General features: G+C 41.3%; 2 protein-coding genes across 4 annotated transcripts in view; one reads left to right on the top strand and one right to left on the bottom strand.

Annotated features, from left to right (window-relative positions):
* The first annotated feature begins 1,232 nt into the window (after positions 1-1,232).
* Positions 1,233-15,527, top strand: podn (podocan). 2 transcript variants are annotated; one of them, XM_031873006.1, is made up of 12 exons: positions 1,233-2,549; positions 3,185-3,259; positions 5,375-5,663; positions 5,805-5,898; positions 7,345-7,409; positions 8,999-9,108; positions 9,201-9,357; positions 9,463-9,578; positions 9,794-10,007; positions 10,163-10,606; positions 11,635-11,783; positions 14,538-15,527. In XM_031873006.1, the coding sequence occupies exons 3-12, from the start codon at positions 5,388-5,390 to the stop codon at positions 14,671-14,673; spliced, it is 1,761 nt and encodes a 586-aa protein (XP_031728866.1). In that variant the 5' UTR covers positions 1,233-2,549; positions 3,185-3,259; positions 5,375-5,387; the 3' UTR covers positions 14,674-15,527. The 2 variants fall into 2 exon arrangements, with proteins under 2 accessions (XP_031728866.1, XP_031728867.1); XM_031873007.1 differs by lacking the exon at positions 1,233-2,549 and adding an exon at positions 2,563-2,714.
* A 3,597-nt stretch (positions 15,528-19,124) lies between these two features.
* The window catches only part of slc1a7b (solute carrier family 1 member 7b), a 35,703-nt gene continuing 33,955 nt past the window's right edge, over positions 19,125-20,872 (bottom strand). The window contains exons 9-11 of one of the 2 annotated variants that reach the window (XM_031873009.1): positions 19,954-20,088; positions 19,697-19,801; positions 19,125-19,368 (exon numbers count right to left, since the gene is read on the bottom strand). In XM_031873009.1, coding sequence (XP_031728869.1) covers positions 19,125-19,368; positions 19,697-19,801; positions 19,954-20,088 — 484 coding nt within the window. The remainder of the gene's footprint in view (positions 19,369-19,696; positions 19,802-19,953; positions 20,089-20,872) is intronic. The other variant, XM_031873008.1, reaches the window with a different exon arrangement.

Below are 20,872 nucleotides of genomic sequence, written 5' to 3'. Positions count from 1 at the left end.
GCAATATCCCAGCTGTAATTGATTGAACTGTAAACAAAATAGTATTATGTTGCGGCTGTTTGACCATTTGTCCATGCTTTAACATGACGGGGGGGCAGCAGTGTCGGTGTCTTTTTAATAGCTCGCACGATCCCTGCTGTTCTGTGTCACATATGAAACATAACAACTTGTTGAAAACAGTTGTAAAAGGAACCTGTTGGAGGGGCCATTGCTTTAAGAAAGTTGTCCAAAATATGTTCCAGTGAAACAGTGGAAACTTACTCAAAGCGTGACGCAGTGACCAGAGTCCCTCTGAGGGTAAAAGAGCCTGCCAAAAAATATGATGAGTAATAAGCAGAGCATGGATCCGAGTGTGTTTTCTCCCATTTCAGGGTGGGGGGGGATTCAAGGCCAGAAATCGAGGTCTGCCTCTCTCTGAAAACAGCAGCTCAGCAGGCATGTGATCTCTAAGTGATGCTCCCAAAACCCCATCACTCTCACTAACCGCAAGGGACCCAGTCCAATATCTTCCTCCCCGGGCCAAGCATTCATCACTGTCTTCATTCCTGTCTGCACTCGCTGTCTGCAGTTCCAGCACAAATAGCTTTAAGCCGGAGATTTATATTCCAGAAGACAACACTAGAGGCTTCAATTTCAGATGTGAGTGGAACTCGACCGATAAATGTAGCAAATGGACACTTTTAGCATTCTTCTCATAGATTAGTAATAGATGACGCAGCCTTTTCCTTGAAATATAAGAAATCAATCAAGTTTAAGCTGCTTTTTAGAACATTAATAGAAAACAATCTGGATATCTCTGGGCAAATTAGGGACCCATAAGAATGGAAAAAAAAAAAAAATTAACATTTCTTTTGTACATGAATTCAAAATTGGCTGTTAAATACATGTGGGTTCATTTGTTTTTTTTTTTATAGCTGCTGAGATCTCCAGAAGCAATTAAACTGGCTGTGTAAACCCCATAACAGATACATAGGTTGTAATGCCTTCATTTTAAGCCTTTTTAGGCTTGTGAATTTAACTATGTGAATTTGACCTACAAAATACCTAAAAAAGGCCAATACTGCTCTCTGCCTTCGGATAATCTTCAAAGTACGTAGAAGAATCAGTAATTAGTTTTCAGCTTTAATTAAGGCTAGCCGTGCTTAGCTCACTAGCTAGCTTTCATGCTGTTTTCATGGAAATTAAAGGAATATTTTTGAAAATTTGCTTATTAGCCTTCGAGTCCGAAGTGAGCTGAGAAGACTTGCCTACCGCTCTCATCTCTGTGCAGTAATGTTTAATGTTAAGATACAGCCGGTGCTTAGCTTAGCTTTGCTTATTTTAGCTTAGCTTAGCTCAGTTTAAAGACTGGAAAAAAGGGGAAACAGCTGTTGTCACCGTAAGGTTGAGAGGCAATGAGCAGAGAAAACTAACTAAGTAACTTCTCCTGGCCAAAAAATAGCATTCCGTTAATAATTGAGCTTGGTTATCTGTTTCAACCTGTTTCCACTCTTAAAGCTAAGCTAAGCGTCATATTCCTACTGTACAGACATAAATGTGGTATTGATCCTGATATCCAATTTTCTTATGATCACATAATAATTATTTATATACTACGGACGTCAAAAAGCCAGATTAATTCACTGTTGTAGTTAGGCTTTGTAAACCATTTTATTCTAACGCATTCCACACAAAAAACAAGATCAACTGTGGTATTTGGTTTTAACCAAACCAAATAAATATTTAGTTGAAGCATATTTTGACTACCCACTGTGATGAATCATCCCAGAACTCTTCTGCATGTAAAGTTTAGTGAACTGTGCTAATGCATGGTAATGGTAGCAGATGTTGACACGCTGGGCCTAACGGGAGTCAGGCTTGTTGAAGAAGAGGCCTAATCCAGAAACACGTGGGACATTAGATCATATCCTGACGCCCCTTTATGGCAGGCTACTTTTCCACTTTTTGAATTTACTCCTGGGACGTTTAGGACAACTCATGTCTGTCAAATGAAAGTTATCTCATGTCAACAAAGAAGAGGCACCGATTTTTTTCCAGCTATAACATCTTTTATCCATAATCTACTTTGTGTACAATAGAAAGCAAGTCTATGTTTAATCCAAGATTGAAGTGGCATGTGTATTTCAGACCATATCTATTTGAAGTGATGAGGCCTCCTATCCCTGTGATTATAATCTCACTTGAAACCATTTTCATTGTTTATGTCGAATCCAGTGGAAATGTGACCAAGTTATAACAACACAAACATATTCCACTAAAGCTGGTGGAATCAATTCCCGGGAAAAAAATATGACAGAAAAAAGGGAAAGAATGTGTGTTTTTGGCTCCAATTCAGGTCGGAACCGTCTCTCTTACTCACTCCCTTCCTTTTCACTCTCGTCTGGTCCCCTTCCTTTCTTTCTCTTAACTTTCCCTCTCCCACTCTCTTTTTCTCCCACATCTGGAGGGTATCTGGTGTGGCTGTGTGACTCCTCGTCTGCTATGGGACAGCCTGCGTTTGGACTGGACGTCAGACTTCAGTGCGTCTCTGCAAACGTTGGTCGGACGGGGTAAAGTAGTGGACCGGATCCTTGCTTTGGCAGACTTTACTGCTGCGTGTTTTACGGGTGGCTGTTATGTTATGTTTTGTGGAGCTTGGACTATAAGTGTCAGCGTCCATGCATGACAATGTGGCATGTGGATTTCAGACCAGAACCAGACTACTTAACGGAATGGTAAAGCCACTTTACAACATCTGCTCAGCTGAGATGCATGAAAACAAGTCATTTTAAAATGCTCAGCATCTTTGCATCTATGCATGCTGCCTTTCTCTCTCTTTCTGTGTGTGTGTGTGTGTGTGTGTGTGTGTGTGTGTGTGTGTGTGTGTGTGTGAGTGTGTGTGTGTGTGTGTGTGTGTTTGCCACTTTACCTCTGGTATTTGTTTTCTTGCAACAAACAGAAAAGGCTGATGGTTGGCTTTTAGACATTTGCATTGAATGGCCCTTTGTAATATTTCTATCAACATTGGTGGACACATTTAGAGGGCTTTTTCCTGGCTTTGCCAAAAACAAAAGCCTAGATACATATTATTCTATTTAATCTATACATGAGGAGTGTATTGCAAATACCTGTAAATGCTTCTGTGTGAATTAATTGGAAAGCTTGTGACTATTATTCTCTCTTTATTTCAAATTGGCCCTTCCAGTTGCTGAGGATTGAAGCTTCAGCCACTGCAGAGAGAGAGAGGACAGAGAACCTGCTGTCTGTTGTTGTTGGCTTGGTGCGTAAACAATGCAAACCCTCCATCATTTAGATATGTTTTTTAGGTGTAATGATACAGTTTTCTTCTTTTTACACACCAGTTAGAAATGGCCCTGCGAGGACAGGCCAGTGTTGGTGGATTGAAACTATTTGAAATGAAATGATGCAGCACATAGTCATACTGGACACAAAATTGTGTTTTGCTTGCTTTAATTAAAGGAGCACTCCAGTGACTTAGTGTTTGGTAGGGTCACTTGAGGGAGAAGAGAGGTGGAAGATATTGAATTTCAGTCCCTAGTACGGGTCAAGCTCCAAAAAACCCTGGATCCTATACTTCCCATAATGACACTCAAAAGTGCCAATCTTTACATCCTCCCTGCCCGGTAAATGACCACATCTTTTTAACTCCACGCCCCCAATTCGAAAGACAAGCTTTCTGTTATTTGAAATCTGTAAACATTTGGAGCCCAACCTGAGATTACTCAAGTGATGTCATCTGAGTCACTTTACAGAGCCCCAGGGGGGGTCATATTATAGAAAGGTATATAGGTATGGTAAAGTGTGCGAGCATATTGATAAACCCGGGGATCACGACTTCTGATCTGTGATCTACTCTTTCGCCTCTGCATCGACCTAAATGCTAACATCAGCATGCTAACATATTGATGTTTAGCAGGTATTATGTTCAACATGTTTAGCATGTTAGCAGGCTAACATTTTCTAATTAGCACTACACAGAGACATCACAAAGTGCAGCCGAGGCTGTCATTAGTTTTGCAGGTATTGGTCATTCCGGACCACAGTGGTAGACCATCTCTTCAGGCACGCTGGGCTGAGAGTTACATAATGTAAAAGTAATGTTATTTGTTATACTTTGCACAGCTTCATAATCACTGCTTGGAAAATAGAAAATAGAACTCCCGGCCTCTCCTCTGTGCTGCTTATAATAGGTATCTTTCCCAGCGGACAATTTGACATGTCATAGCAGGAAATACAAAGGTGTGAGAATAAACATTAACGATGGCTCTGTTCTGTTTAAGTGTCCCACTGAGTCAGTGAGCCAGCATGCACCATACCAAGAACCGGAAACTGAAGCAACTAATAAAAATCAGCAAAATCATTCATTTGATGATTCACACGTGCTATTATTTCTATGACACGTCAAAATTTAGGCTATTTCATTAAAAAAGGCTCATTGAGTGACGATCAGCCCTTCAGAGCTATGCATATTTCAGACATTGTGCAAGTCCTATTTGAGGCATAAGGCACAATTAATATATGATGAGGTGCTGGGTATTTTCACTGTTTTTCATAAGACTGAGAGTAGTACACCCTCTGACTCCCAAATGGATTTTGACATGTAAAATCTATGCAGTGCCTCTTTAAAGTACCCATATACAGCTTTTTATTTTGCCTTGCAGCAGGATTTGTTTTCTCACGCTCCGGTCTGTCATTGAGCATCAGTCAGCCTCCGGCCTAAACACTTGCCTCTCGTCATGACGAGCTGTCTACTCTGCAACAGTTTCCAGTTTAAGGTTGAAGCCAACAGGTGGCGAACACGGAGAATATGCAATTTATTTTGGGGTGCTATGAAAACAATCAGGGAGTGTGTATTCAACCATGTCAGTTGCAGAGCTTCAGTTATGCAGCTGGAGTTGACTTGTTGACAGGGGTTTGACCCTTGATGAATCCCTGAATCACTTAGCAGCTGGCTAACAGGGTGTGTGTGCTGATTCAACCTGATGGCTCTGTCAAAAAGTGTGATCAAAATTACCTCAGGAGGTACGCCCCACACGGACGATTCAGAGGAACGCAGCTTGATTGCATTACATGTTTACTCAGAAAAATGGCAGTGAAGGAAATACTATTCAGCTTTGTGATTTCCCTCTTCAGACGTATAAATCACCAACTGATGAGGAAAGATTTATGTCATTTTTGATTATCACAAAAGCACGTTTGATCAGTTTAATACAAATGGAAATTCTATTGTAAATAATTTTGCCCCTGCAATTATAGTTCTGTCTTTATAGCATTTCCCTGACTTTCCTTCTAGACCCACCAGCAGACATCCTGTTTCCAGGAACAAAACACTCCTGATGTTTTTAACTTCACTGTCCATGTGCTTGTGCAACAGGAGAGCAGTGGACATGGCCTTTTCCAAGCATTCCTTCCTGCAGGCCCTGAGTGTGCTGCTCTTGGCCTCAGTGTTGGTGCGTTGCCAGGCCCCTCTCGAACCAGAGGAAGAGGACGAGGAAGAGCCAGTAAAGGAGACCTCCATCGCAGCAATGGTGACGAAATCTGAGCCACTCGAATGTCCGCCGGAGTGCAGCTGTACGGCAGAAGGGGCCGTGGACTGCGCTGGAGTCGACCTCACAGAGTTCCCCGCCGAGCTGGATGAAAAAACGCGTCAGCTCTCTCTGCAGGTCTTTCACACAACTGCACGCGCACATAAACAGTAACGCACGTCCACATTTAGTAAATTCTGCTCAGAAGTTAGCGAGTGAAAAGTGCAAAATCTCTTCTGAACTTGTATTTGCTGTCTGTGTTTTGTCCCCTGATGCCAGAACAACAAAATTGCGGTGATAACGGTGAAGCACATTTCCCATCTGCATCAGCTCGAGACGCTCAACCTTCAGAACAACTGGCTTACCACCAATGGTACACACTCTAAGACAAAACAGACAGACAGTGTTCAGTGGTGGGGTGGACCAGATTACAGGCACATTTGTCTGCAATGTTTGTTCTTTTGTGCTCATTGGTCGTGCTCAGCAGTGGGTCTGTACAGTTTTCCAAGCTTGTTATCAATTCTTAATCCAATTCAACTGTTCCTATAACATCAGACTTTGCTTCCAGACAATAACCACATCCAGGAGAGGGAGGGCAATCAACAGGGACATCAGAGTGATTTTATCTAGATAACAGGATGTTCAGCAGAACAGCTAATGCTTATGTTGAGGATGGCTGTGCTTTATCAGTGTCACATAACACCCATAATAACACAAATTAGGATTTGCAGCCATATACAAGCCGTTAGAGAACAATGCAGCAGGGACCTGCCCTCTTGTTCCTACGAGCGGTGGTGAATTCGTTGTTCGTCTTAAAGAAAATTTCAAACCCCAGTTGTAGGTCTGTCATTTCTCTGACTAAGCCTTTGTTGTTTCTGCTAGAGGTGTAGCTGAACGCCAGTTGGTCGTTGTCATTCTGGCTAACAGCGGTGGTAAGATGATCAGACAGCTTGGTAGATCTTTTTCTCCCTGACCATTATCCTCTATTGGAAAAAAAAAAAAAAAAGTCTGTGTGATAACACCATAGGATGAGATTGTGTACCTGGCTACAGTGTAAAGAAGAAATGACTGGATGTGTTTTACAAATAGTAACATATGGGTGGACTTCTGAACCTGCCATGTAGTTGCCCCCACAGTGTTTTGATCAATGCTTTGCTGTTCACCGAAGTCTTTGGAGGTAGAAGCTATGAGTGTGTTCCATTTATTTTGATTGATTCCTAAAATATTACGTCAGTCTGAAGTCAAGCTGAACTGAGCATACATGAATCATCAGTGTCACTGACCAAAGGTTAGCAGTGATACAGGATTACAAACAATACGTTATCAATAATTGTGCAATACTGCAAATAGCTGCTAGCTGAGCATTTAGCCTTATAAACAAAGCAATGGCTATTTCTATACAGTGACGGCAGATAGTCTTAATACCTGTCAATGGGTCCGATTTCCTGCGATATCAGGCTTAACGAGCGCCCAGCCCGGACAAACCAAGATCAGGCTTGTCTGCGGTTGCAGGACCTGGAGCTGACCGCCCGCTTCCTTGGAGCCAACACTGACAACATGCTGCTGGCCCAGGCCGTATTGCTGGGCCCACTGGAGGCACGAGAGAACCAGGACAAAGCCGAGCAGACTATCTTGAGAGGTTTTGTGTTGGTGCTCCACGCTGTTGCCAACAAATCATTGGGCTAAACTTAGCGAAACAATTTATATTAGCAAAAGTGACGTGTTATTTCTACCTCTGCGCAGATTAGTCTATCAAGTCAAGATATTTATCAGTTTGTGGTGGTAGGTAAATTAATTTGTAATGTGTTTCTCTTTATAGGCCTTGAAGATGAAGGTTTTGAGATGCTTGAAGAGCTGGCATATTTATACTTGGCAAATAACAAGGTGAGTCACACACCAGACTTTCATATGTTTGCTCTCAATGCTGACCTCAAATCTGCTTACATGATTCAACGGCAACTTCATCTTTTCTGTCTTCATCTCACAATAATGTAGCTCTATTCTTCTTCTGATACCCTGACATAAAGCCAGCTGGCAGAGAGAGGTGGCAGTCTCCTCTCATACACTCTATGCGAGCTTATGCTTGTGATCACTTCCAGTATGGCTGTGCCAGCTGGTGAGGGCTAAAATGTTACTGACCCTTTTGGACACAGAGCGAGAGAGAAAGGATGGACAGATTTGTTTGTGCCTTCACAGAGATGAATAGGCAAACAGGATACAGGAAGAATAGAGGATTTTTAAGTGCTCACTAAGCCTCAAAGACACCCATGCTGCTTTAATCCATAAACCATGTTATAAAGGAGAGAGCTCGAAGTGAACATCTAATCTCACCAGTGCTTCTCGGATTTGTTATTTGGTACAATGTAGCGCTTGTTCCAGTACGAGTGACAAAAGTGAAAAAACCTTGCTTGTATTAAGGGGTACACAGCTTGCCGTACTACATTTCTTCCCTGTACATGATGCACAAAATAGGTAGTTTGTCACTGCCTTCCAAAACATCACACAGGCTCTTCCCAAAAGTTCATATGAGCTTTTTCTCTGCATCTATGGTTAAGGTTTTGGGCAACTGAATCTAATAACTTGGTTAGGGTGTCATAGTTATGTTGGACTCTTTTAGTTGTTTTGGTTTTTAGGGTTACTTAGATTATGTTCACACTAAACCATTTACAGTTTTACACCTTTTGTGGTTGTTTTTTTTTACAAGTTGAGTTTGCTGTGCTTGCTCTGTGTGTTCCTGATGTGTTCCTGGCCAGGATGTCATCCTTTGTACACCTGTTTATGTCCAGCCTCGTCAGCCCTGCCTTTGTGTTGCTGGTCCTTGTTGTCTAGTTTCCCAATCATAGTGTTTTCCTCCTTATTCCGGTTATCTGCCCACTCCAGCTGTGCCTTGTCTGGTAAATGGCATCTTGGGTCTGTTCTCTTGTGTTATTTTCCACCATTTCCACCATTTTGTCACCATTTCCAATGTTTCTGCCTTTCATAATTAGTTGGAAAATAAATGGTTTGTTCTTTAGTTCTGCAAAATTGCAGAGACAACACAGTCTAACCTTTTTAGGGTGGACATAATCTAAGAAGCTCTTAAAACTGAAACATTTGAAAACATCAAGGATTCCAACAGAAGAGTCCAACAGAACCATGATAAAAGGCTATGGAAAGTTTAATCGTGCATGGTTAAAAACAAGACCACTGGTCTACAGACAATCCATCGAGTAGATGTGGAGTCTATCCTGCGTGTTTTACCGGATAAGCTACCCTACAAACATTGACCTGCTGGTGGCACTAATGAAAAGTCATTATGATACATCAGCCAGGTACCATGACTTTCGGTAGAAAATTTCACGGCAATTCATCCAGTATTGGTTGAGAGAATTCACTCAGAACTGATGTGGTGGACTGATCGACCAACCGACCGGTGGACATTGCCATCTCTACAGTAACACTGTCCCATCATGCTTCTTTTCTTGTGCTTGCAGCTCAACTCGGCACCAAAAGTCCTACCACCCTCTTTGGTTAGTGCTGATTTTGCTGCTAATCAGCTTACAAGGATCTACCCATATACGTTTGGCCATAAACCGAAACTGAGGTACGACTGTGCATTTTTGTGTAAAATGTAAACCTTGTTCATGGAATCATGTCCACTTATACATAGCAATGTCGCTTGATCATGGCTCCTAGGTCCGTGTATCTCCACAACAACAAGTTGACTGATGCAGGACTTCCTGACCATACCTTCAATGGTTCTTACAACCTGGAGATCCTCACCATGTCCAGCAACTTCCTGCGGGTTGTCCCAAGGAACTTGCCCTCCAGCCTTTACCGTCTTCATCTGAAGGTCCAGCCCCTGTTAACTTTGTATTTAGATGTCAGGTGGAAGATATACATTGTGTTTCTTTTCTTTCATGAATATGGTAAATGATGACTGCTCTTTTTTGTTCAGAGTAACAAGCTGGAGAAAATCCCAGAGGGGGCCTTTGACAACTTGCCAAACCTCAGAGAGTTGTATCTGCAGAACAACCTCCTCAGCAATGAAGGCATGGACAACGAGACTTTCAGGTGGACAAACCCCTAGGGGTTAACATATTCTAACATGTTGTTGTTATTGCCAAGCGTGAATGAGAAAAAGCCTTGATTTAAGTGTTTTCAAGTGTTTACCAGAAAAAGGCATTCACTCTACAAAGACTATGTTATTTCTGTGTTGCGGCATCCGACAAAAAGCTCCCAGAACTGATTTAATGACTTTCTCTCCTTCTATTCTTCTCTCCTGGCAGCCAATTGAGCAGCCTTGAGTGTCTGGACTTGTCAAATAACAACCTGAGTATCGTCCCCAAGGGTCTGCCTCGCAATCTAGTGCTGCTACACCTGGAGAAGAACTCCATCAATAGTATACCCGGAGACGCTCTCGCTTCTGTCCGAAAGCTTGAGTACCTGCTCCTCCACAATAACAAGCTGCGCTCACGTTCCATCCACCCGACTGCCTTCCAGGTACAGGTCTATTAAATTTAATATCCTTTTGGATCTTTAACATGATAGCTGAGCTGTGTAAACACATGGACATTTCAGGTTGTATCTTCAATTGTAAGAACATGCTGGAAGAGATGCTCAACTGCTTTTGCATAACACAGTTGCATTTTCTCTAGGGCTTGAAGAAACTGCACACTCTCCACATGTACAACAACTTGCTGGAGCGAGTTCCCAGGGGCTTGCCTAAGCGGGCCAAGACCCTAATGATGCTCCACAACTTCATCACCGAAATTAGCCGTAATGACCTGTCCCTGTTGTACTCCCTGACCGAGCTCAACCTCAGCTATAACAAACTGACCAGCCCCAAAGTACACCGCGAGGCATTCAGGAAGCTGCGTATTCTGGAAACCCTGAATCTGTCGGGGAACAGCCTTCAATCTATGCCCGTGGGTCTTCCTCGCAGCCTGCAGGTGCTCGAAATCAAGAACAACCAGCTGAACTCTATCCCGGACGGTGCACTGACGGGCATGGAGAAGCTACAGAAGCTCATCCTCAGCGACAACCAGCTGAAACTGAATTCAGCCTACCAGGGCGCTTGGCTGGAGCTCAGTGCGCTCACAGTGAGTGGCTGTAGGAGGAATAAACATGTCAGATGTTCGTGCAAGATGTTTTGTAGCTCTTGTCCACTGCAGGAACTTAACCTGCAACCTGGACTTTTACGATTCTTGTGAGGCTTTAGTATGGTGTTCTTCCTTGCACTTCCATTGTGTTTCACGAACCGTTTTGGATGCATGTGTGTATATATTTTAATGCCAGGAAGTGCATCTGTATTTACTAGGCAGCAACCTCAGGGTCTGAAAAATGAAGCCAATGTGGGAGTGCCTTAAATTTGCATTCATTCTAATGGCGATCAGGCATGTTGTAGGGCGTGGTTACCTGTGATTGACAGGTCGCTACTGTGACATTGTCTGATCTGGGTGTTGTCTGTGTTTTCGCCTCACCTTACAACAGTTCATAAAAGTTAATAATCGCATTTTGGTCGCCTAAAAATATCTTATTCAGCGTTCAGTGTTCAGTTGTACCTAACCCCACCCTCTTGTGTCACTGCAAAAAACCCAGACAGCGACGGCCAAAATGCCAAACTTGAGGCTTCAAAACAGCATCCCACAAACCAATGGGTGACGTCACGGTTACCACGTCCACTTCGTATAGCCAATGGTATTTACCGGGTTAGACCTCTAAATACATCAAACCTTTGAGTTTTCGGATCTTTGAGTATCAGGCACACTAAGAGAATATGTCAGTATTATGTGGAAGCAGATAAATGAATGCTTTATTATCCGGCTTCGGTATTCTCCGGTGTATGGGCAAAAGTTTAGCATGTACATGGAAGTGTTGACAGCACCGACTAGGTGAGCCGGATTCCCATGTGTCCGTGTCAAGTCAGGTCGAGGCGAGTGTACGGGTTTGCACTGCTGAACAATCTCAGCAACGATTTCATTTTAAATTTGTTTCTGCAGTGGAAAAGGGATTTCACATATTAAAGCAAAATTCTGTATAATTCTTCTATTTTTACAGTATTTTATCACTTAGACCAGGGAAAATATTTCATTATGTTCATTATTCATTGAGAATCTTGTAATTTTAGACGCTAGACCTGTCTGGCAACCAGCTGTCACACATCCCGTCTGACCTTCCTGAGTCTCTGGAGTACCTTCACCTGCAGAGTAACCGCATCTCCAGTGTTCCTGCTTCAGCATTTGAAGGCACTCCAAACATCAAAGGCATCTTCCTCCGGTAGGGGAAACTGAAACCATTTCTTATCAATCAGAAGGTTGTAGTCATTAGACTCAGTCTTTTTACTGATAAATAAGTACTTTCTTTCTGAGCGGGTGTTAAACTCCATTCATCCCCAATGATTGTTTGTATAAGCTGTTTTACTTCGAAAGTAGCTGCAAGACACATGCAAGAGGCAGTAGGCTGACACGCTTCACCGTCCTCAGGGCTTTTTTTTCCCTTTGGATTGAGCTCCACTCAGGAAACGATGATGCAATTGCAAACAAAGAATGGCCGTGAGGAAATCTTTGCTTTTGTTTATGCTGCTCTGTGAGCATCAAAGAGACAGCTGCAGTCGGGAAGACATGCACCAGTGTTATTTCCCCTTTTAAAAACATAGTTTCACAATTAGCTCAGAGTGAGTTTAGGGACATGAAAAGGATCGGATTTCTCTGCTTTTGATTCCTGTGAAAGTATCTGAGGAAAGACAGACATTCACAGTGCGTAAAAAGCTCACGAGCGCTCACAAGCGCGTTGACTATATGAAAGTAGCGTCGGACTGTGCATGAATTAGATTCTGAAACTTTAAATGTAAAGCAATAGTTTAACATATTGGGAAATACTTACAGTATATATTGTTTGTTCTTCACAAAGAGGGCTTGCAAAGTGTCACCGGAGCCAGATGTTTATGTTGCTGGAGAGAGGCTACACAGGTAGTGTCAGATTTTAAATATTTAGGATTATTTATTGATTCTAATCTCTCTTTTAAAAAGCAGGTAAAACATGTGACAAGGGTCTTAAAATGTAATCTCATGAATTTTATATATATAAGAAAGAGTCTAACCATGCAGGCTGCGAAACTGTATTTTAATGCGATGATTGTCCCCCATCTGACCTACTGCTTAACCAGCTGGGCACAAGCCAGCAGCACAACATTAAAATCTATTCATATTCTCCATAAACAAGCTCTAAAAACACTTGATAAAAAACCCAAACGTCACCATCACTGCAATATCCTCATCCTACACCATACCTTGAGTTGGGAGAACCTCGTTAAATTCACTGATGTGTGTCTGGTTTTTTAAATTTCACACGGTATGGCCCCGCCTCCACTTAGTGATTTTATTAAACAAAGCACTCAACGCAGCAGACACACTAGATCTGCTTCAAGAGGTGCTTGTGTCATTTCACATAGGTCAAGCTCTTTTAGCAAATCTGCATTCTCTGTGAAGGCAGCACACTCATGGAAGGCTCTGCCATCACACATACGCACACAAAACACGATCAAAACATTCAAACATAGCCTTAAGGAATGGCTTGTTGCCAATCAGGCGTGCAAGCATTGATGTACTGTCTGTCCTGCCTTCTTGTTTCGCCTATATGTGCATTTGTCTTGCTCAGTGTTGCTATTTTCCACTTTGATGTGTATGTTATGTGCCTCAGTGTTATATATGTGCTTGTACTGTAGGTGGGTTTGTTCTGCCTGACGCATGCTGCTGCCTGTTATGTCTGCTCGGCTCTAGTGTCCTATGTACACTATTCTTTTGCTTATATGTGTATTGGTTTTGTCTATACGTTACTGTCTGTTTATCTATGCATTTTAATTCCATTTTAATTTTAATCTTTTTAATTTTAGGCTGCCTTCAAACATCTGGCCGGGGACAGCAGATGAAAACTAGCCTCTCTGGCTGACTCTGGCTCACTTGCAGTTTGACTGTTGATTGGTGTGCATTGTCCCTCCAAAATGAAGAAATAAAATAAAAAAATAAAATAAAGAAATAAAATAATTATGAAGCTACAGTCAGCAGCTGGTTACAGTACTGCCACTTAGCTTAGCACAAAGACTGAAAACAGCTAGCAATAGTAATATTACATTAAATCTTTCAACTCCTCACACCATAATTTAAATAAACTGTAGAAACTTGCTTTCAATCTTAGTTTCAGTGTTATGTGAATGAGATTTTGCCTCATAAAAGTGAACCTTGAGATAAACTTTTCAAAGTACCCCTGCTGTCCTGGCCTGTTACTAATCAACTCAATTTACTATGAGTTGACCGAGCTTCATTTTGCAGAGTACTGCAGTGTGGTATCTAATCTCTCCATCTCTTCATTTGCTGTGCATTCAGCAAATGTTCCACTTTGGTTTATTCCACATAGTGCAGGCTTATACCCACAAGCACTGCAGCTGAAAGCAGCGACCAGGCAGCAGGGTAAAGAGGTTTCAAGGCTTTTGTTCTGTTTGGTTGTCAGCCTGACCTCAACCTAGCTGCTTTGCAGCTCGCAATTATGAGCCTTGACCCCTTCCAGGCTGTCGTGCTCTTCCTGGTGTTCATATCAGCTGTTGCCACATTTCTTTTATTTTTTTTCACCAAAATCCCCCCACAGCTGGCAGCCTGGGGGGAAGTGGATTCATGTGCGTGCATTCATTATTAATTGCATGTTTATTGCATGTTGGCTAGTTGTTGAAGTTCATATGCAACATATGCAAGTATTTTCAGTGATAGATGAGCCTGGATGTTAAGTCGTTAAGTGTTGTTAAGTGAGTGAAGCACCTGTTCCATAAACAAGTCCCACTGTACTGATCCCTGAGTGGAGCAAAGCTGTCAGATGACACATGTGATTTGCAAATGTCCCCTGTTGTCTTTCAACCGTCCCATCTGCATGAAAGGGTTTTAGCTTTCAGCCTCCGAAAGGTCATCAAAAGTCTATTTTGATCAACTGTCAAGTGGGAAAAACACCTCACAAATGCCTCTCTTTTTCCCCTCCTCCTTTCAGGTTTAACCGCCTGTCAGTGGACGCTGTGGACGAGAGCTCGTTGGCACACCTGTCCAACTTGCAAGTGCTGGACCTCGGCACAGGAAACACCGACCCCTTTAAAAGAGAGGAGATGGAGGAGGAGCAGGAAACATAAAGATGCACTTAATTAAACTGACGTTGGACTTCATTGTGTCAAGGGCAGAACGGGCTTTTAAATGAGAGTGAACCTGTGAATGTCATTTCCCAGGTCCATTATTGCATTGTGCTGAGTGGCAGAGTTACATATTTCTGGTGCAGGATACCGGATGAAGTTACATTAGTTTCCATTTTGTGGGCTGGTTAGTATAGCATATCTTTATATCTGAGCTTTAAATATTTGTTTTGGACATGCAACATATATCATGTAATTGTGTTTTCCAGCTGTATTTTAAGAAATACATTCACAGAAGGGAATTTTTCCACGTAAATCTTTCAGAATCAATATACCCAAAGTCTAAGCAGAGTGAAAAAGGACACATTGTTAACATGGTGTGCGTCTTTTTCTGCTTTATGTCATTCTGTTACTTACTTAAAGTGATTTAAACAGAAATTCTGTGGCAAAATTTGTGTTTTCATCGCCAAGGGTTGCAAGAGAAGCAGTTTCCCGTTAGAACCAATGAAGCCTCTGTAAACACTGCAACTGGTAGTCTCCATTTTATTATTGATTCATCTATTTCTCAAGTAATCGATTCATTTCTTAGTCATAAATTGTCACAAGCCTGAAGTGATTTTTTAAAATGACCTCATTTAGTCAGGTCAACAATCCAGAAAACTCATTCCGTTCATAAAGACAAGGGAAAATGAAAAATAACCTTTTCATTGTTACTGGCGGAAGACGCTTATGTTGCAAATTCAAATTGAGAATGAATCCACAGGGGATTCATTGGACGGGATGCACATATTTGATCATGAGTTCAGTATTTCCGTGTTGGATGACATTGTATTTTTTATTAAAACATTGCAACTTGATGAATTCTTTTAGCCCACCATTTTGTTGGATTCGCTCTAGACAGACAGTCGCCACTCCGCAAATTGCACTTGCTGTTACCACCAGTTCCCACAGCGGTCGGCAAACCAACCAGGACTGAAATCTTAAAGGGACAGTTGACCTCAAAATCAAAAATACATATGTTCCCTCTTACCTGTGGCGCTATTTATCCATCTAGATCAGGGGTGTCAAACTCATTTTCACTCTGGGCCACATCAGCATCACGGTTTCCCTCAAAGGGCCGGTTGTAAATGTAAGACTGTGTAAATGTAACTACTCCTAACATATTGGTAAATAACTGTCTCTGCATTTGATTATTGTTTATTCAAGTGTTAAAATAGTGTACATGCAGTTATATAAATGTAAAAATATATTTAAACACATTTCTGTTATTATAACTTAAATCCTTTTAATTTAGGGTTAAGAAACCCACATTACTCTATCAAAGATCAAACAATTAAAGAAAATAGCAAAGACAAATATCAAACACAAGTTATTACAATAACTTTGTCCAATGCTTAAAATCCTTTCAAGGGTGCGTTTGCACAATCCCACATAAAGTGTTTCATGTGTTGTAAAGACACGTTTAAAGTAGTCTTCAATGTACTCGCAATACATTTCCATTTCAAGTGTACAGTAACCAGCCAAAGAGCTGCTTCTATGACTATTGTTTTAAGGATCACATCATTATGACTTTCTATCTCATAACTTCGACTTTCTATCTCATAATTTCGACTATGGGGATATTTTTATTATCAAGTCTAACTTTAAATTATTATTAATTATTATTATTATTATTTTTTTTAAATATCTGGCGGATTCGCGGGCCACATAAAATGACGTGGCGGGCCGTATGTTTGACACCCCTGATCTAGATAGTGTTGGTGGGAGTTTCTGTACAGTCAGCTGGCTCAGTGCTAGGTGTGCTAGCTGTATTGACTATAGATGCACGGTTCCTTCTGCGCTGTGATACTTTTGGCGGGTGAAGCTCATTAGAAAGAAAATAGTTCCTACATGAAACTGCTCACAACAAGGTCTGTATTTCCAACACTCAACAATTCACACCAAAACAACCTAGATTGATAAATAGAAGTAAGAGGAAAAATATGTATTTTTGTTGTTGGGGTGAACTGTAACTATTGGGAGGACAGCAACACTCTTGAAATACCAGTAACTTACCTACAACATGGATGATTGTTGATATGATCATCATTTTATGTTATTCTTTTGCCATGTGCTTGTGAATGAAATATTCCAAAACATAAAAGTAATTTCAATATATCTGAAGCTTCAATCCATGCTGCAGCTACATCACTCCATTCCTATTTCTTTTTTAAATGACAGCAAATATTTTTATATGACATTGAAAAAACTCATATTATTACACTCACTATATTACTATGAATACAGTGTCACTTTCACATACGGCAGTATAGTATTGTCACATATACAGTCATTGAACACAGCAATACATTATTTGAAAAGGCTGAAGAAGATTGTGCGTTTCCTAACATTCACCAGAACATCTGATTGATATTTCAGCAGGTTCTCCCACACAAAAGCGGTGTTACTGCTCATTTCTCATTTGTCTTTCTCATACATTATATATATATATATATATATATATATATATATATATATACTCTCATATGCAGCTAGTGCATACATTATGTCCTATATCGTAAATATATACCAAAGACTGTAAAGGGCAGAAAACACATCTCAGACTACAATCTGTTATCTTCCCATGAGAGAAATGCTGGCAGCCGTTCCATTGTAAACATCTCTGAGAGTTGCTTTATTTGACCAGAGTGAATTTGAGCCTTTATGTAATATGAGTGAAATGTACCACAATGAAATTGCACATGTAAACATACAGGTTTAAAGGATATAGGTTCGGATTTTTCAAGTTTACTTAAAAAACACTCACATGCTGTAATAAATCCTCCTGATCACACTGCCCACAAGCAGAACTGTACAGGTGAATTTTAGAATGTATGTTTTCACATAAGCAAAAGTGTGGAAAAATGAGGCAGCAACCTCCGGGACTTAAAAGTGAAGCCAATGAGGAAGTGTCTAAAACTTGCATTCTTCCTAATGACCATCAGGGGGCGACTCCTCTGGTTGCAAAAAGAAGTCTGATTGTATGGAAGATTATGAGAAAATGACTCTACTTCTCTCTTGATTTATTACCTCAGTAAATATTGTAAACATGAGTTTATGGTCTCAATCTCTAGTTTCAACTCTTCTTCAATACAGCATGATGTTCATCTGGTAAATTATGGTCCATTTAGAGTTAAATAGACCATAAAGCAGGGGATGCTTTAGGTCGTGGCTACCTAGCGATCGCTAGTTGTTGTGTTTTCGTCTTAGAAAATGGTAAAAACAGTAAAATACCCAAAACTACTGTATCTCTGAACTCTTTAACTAGATCACACACACATCTACTGAAAGCTATTCCATGTGCTCCTCTTTTGAGGCCTGCTTCCCACTTTGAAAACCTCTGCTATAGAGAAAACCCTTAAACAAATGAACAGTGAATGAGGCAACAAAGGAGGACATTTTGTCTCACAATAGAGTTTGTCAGGGTGCAATCCCTTCATGGCCAGTGTGAGGAGGAGTATTTTGTTACCTTCAACAGAACGGCGTCGTGATGGTGCATAAGTGTGAGAGATGATATCAACTAATACATTAGCTCCAAAGTAAGTTCATGTGTTGTAGATAAAGAAAGTTCGGCTCTTGTTTGAAATTTTTGCGAATAGCAGCAAAAATAAATTCACTCCACCAGCAAACTCCATGACCACTCGGCTTCTGTTGAACGGTGGTTGTTTTAGGCTGTGCAAGGAAAGTTTAATTCAATGAAGTGCTCCTGAGGCTGTATAAACAAATCTCTATGTTGCCCCTTGAACACCCAGTTATGTCACGAGGGAAGGACAACTTTACGATATTTTCTTCAGCCCTGTCATCCCGTCAAGCCGAGCACCACCAACTTTGTTAAGGCAAAATTAAACAATTTGGGCATTTCACTTTGCCTCCTGATCGTTCAACTAAAACCAGACACTTGCAACCCTGTCTTGTCTCTTATAATGACACAAACAGCTGGTTGCTTGGAGTCGTATAAAATAAAATAAAATAAAATAAAATAAAATAAACACTTGTCTTATTAACATACAGAAAAAAAATTATAATAATCATAAATGATATAAAATATAGGTATCAAATAGGAAATCAGTTCATCAATGCTTGTACCTGTAATCAAAGGTTTAGGTGCTGCAGGTCCACACCAAAGACGAGTTTTATGAATAAAATCATAGTGTTGTCCTTTCGGTGTGATAAGCTCCACTGTCAGTGTGATACTTGTCCAGTGGTACAGAAAGCATTTCACTACTATATAGTTTCCCCACCACGAGGCTTTCTCACTTTTCAGGACATGTTGTCACCCATGAGTTTTGCCCCTACAACAATGAGATGAAGAGATGAAGATGAGCCTGGCTGCGCTGTACTCCCTTGTGTAAGCATTCCCTTTGCTCCGAGGTCAGCACATCCACACAGACAACACATCGAACTCCAGGAGGAGGCTATACGTTGGTCTCAAGGCCATTCATGTCAATGGTGCAGTGCTCCTTGCTCTTCTTTAGGTTTCTCGGGGGAATGGGAGGCTTCTTCCTGTCGGAAGGCGGCCGGACGCCCTCCTCCAGCTGCATCAGCCGGGCTACGTCGGAGGGGACAAGCTCGTGTTTGACCCCCGAAGAAGGGGGCCGGTAGTTGCCGTTGTTGTGGCAGTTCATCAGAACGGGTTTGGGCTCGCAGATCAGAGGCACCTTGGGGGCGACAGGGTCACAGGAAGGGAATTAGGGTAGTGGAAGAAAAAAAATGAAAGCATGCGTCTGGAAGGAAATCGAGCTGGAAAAGAAGCTGGACAGCGGCTTTGTCAGAATTTTATACCCTTTTCCCCCCATAATAAATGCTTTTTTATTATTTGGTGAAGAAGTTCTCGTAATTACAATTTATAATTTCAGTAATTTACAGACAAAAAAGATGCTTCCTTCCTAAACGTCTGCTTTTATGGAGTGTAAGGAAAAGCTCTGATGTTGTGCAAATCTCAATTCGTGTTATCACTTTCTGCAGAGAAAAGAAGCTAAAAATAAAACTCACCCCATCTCCCTCTTGCATGAAGTCTTTCCTGCAGATATGTGCCATGATGCCTGTGGCCAAAGCATCACCCATTACATTTACCATGGTGCGGAATCTGTCTCTGTAGAAAATGAAGACATTCGAGAGGATGAGTTCAACTTAAAGCGGAAATGTTTCAAAACATTTTGGCCGAATGAAGAAGAGATGAAGAAGATGGGGCTCATGTGTTTTCTTGACAAAAGTGATGGAAGTGGACACACATGCTACACTTACAATGCCCAATCTACTGCAATGATGAGAGTGATGTCATCAGTTGGCAGCCCGACGGATGTTAGCACTATCACCATGGTGACCAGTCCGGCTTGCGGTATCCCTGCCGCACCGATACTGGCTGCAGTGGCTGTGATACTGGAGATTTAGAAACCTGATGTCAACTCGTAAACATAACAGCTGTATGTAATGTAACATTTAATAAGGGATAATAATGGCTGTTGACCTTCAACAGTGCTTCCTGCGGGATGTCATGAGAGACCGATACACAACTAAAGGTCACAAGGACGTGCTGTTTTTAAATCCTTGACTTTTTTTTCTTCTTTTTTTTAACAAAAAGCATATCACCACTCATCTTTTCCATTTGACTGTTCATCTCTTCTGCTCTCTTGTAGAATTATACAGAAAAACAAAAGCAAAAGCAGCACCACTGAAATGAAGAGTGTGCCTAGGTGAACCTAACTGAGGGTGGGGGGGGGGGGGGGTATCAACAATGGAGGAGTTCAATGGTGCCTTCTGTCTCACAGGGGAAAACGTAAGTAACCAAGTTGTTTATGAATATACCAAACCATTGTTTCTCTACCATAACCATATACTGTATAAATGGCCGTGTGAAGAAACAGTAAAAGGAAATAAAATAAAAAATATTAGCGTTAGCATTTAAAGAAAAACATTTCTACAAACAAATAATTAATATTATAATAATTTGAAAGATGTTAAATTAACAGCAAATTCTACACACGGTGGCTTAAAGGGTAACTTCCTACAACACAACCCACAACCCTCCTTCAGTGTCTGTGCTCTCACAGACTCAGCCGATCGTTCATTGAGCTGAACTCTCTCCGTAGACAGCTGGTCATTGCAGCTGTTACTGATTTACGAATATGAAGGGGAAAGTTGAGCGCTTACATGCACTCATTCA

This window comes from Anarrhichthys ocellatus, unplaced genomic scaffold (genome assembly GCF_004355925.1).
Source record: "Anarrhichthys ocellatus isolate YVR2014 unplaced genomic scaffold, GSC_Weel_1.0 scaffold67, whole genome shotgun sequence".
Lineage (NCBI taxonomy): Eukaryota > Metazoa > Chordata > Actinopteri > Perciformes > Anarhichadidae > Anarrhichthys > Anarrhichthys ocellatus.
This window is presented reverse-complemented; position numbering and strand designations above follow the sequence as displayed.

Bases quoted from the DNA above. Each gene is read 5' to 3' on its own strand.
- podn (XM_031873006.1), top strand. From the start codon at position 5,388: ATGGCCTTTTCCAAGCATTCCTTCCTGCAGGCCCTGAGTGTGCTGCTC. The intron at 5,664-5,804 runs GTCTTTCACACA...CCCTGATGCCAG, and splicing joins CGCGTCAGCTCTCTCTGCAG to AACAACAAAATTGCGGTGAT. The intron at 10,008-10,162 runs GTACAGGTCTAT...CATTTTCTCTAG, and splicing joins TCCACCCGACTGCCTTCCAG to GGCTTGAAGAAACTGCACAC.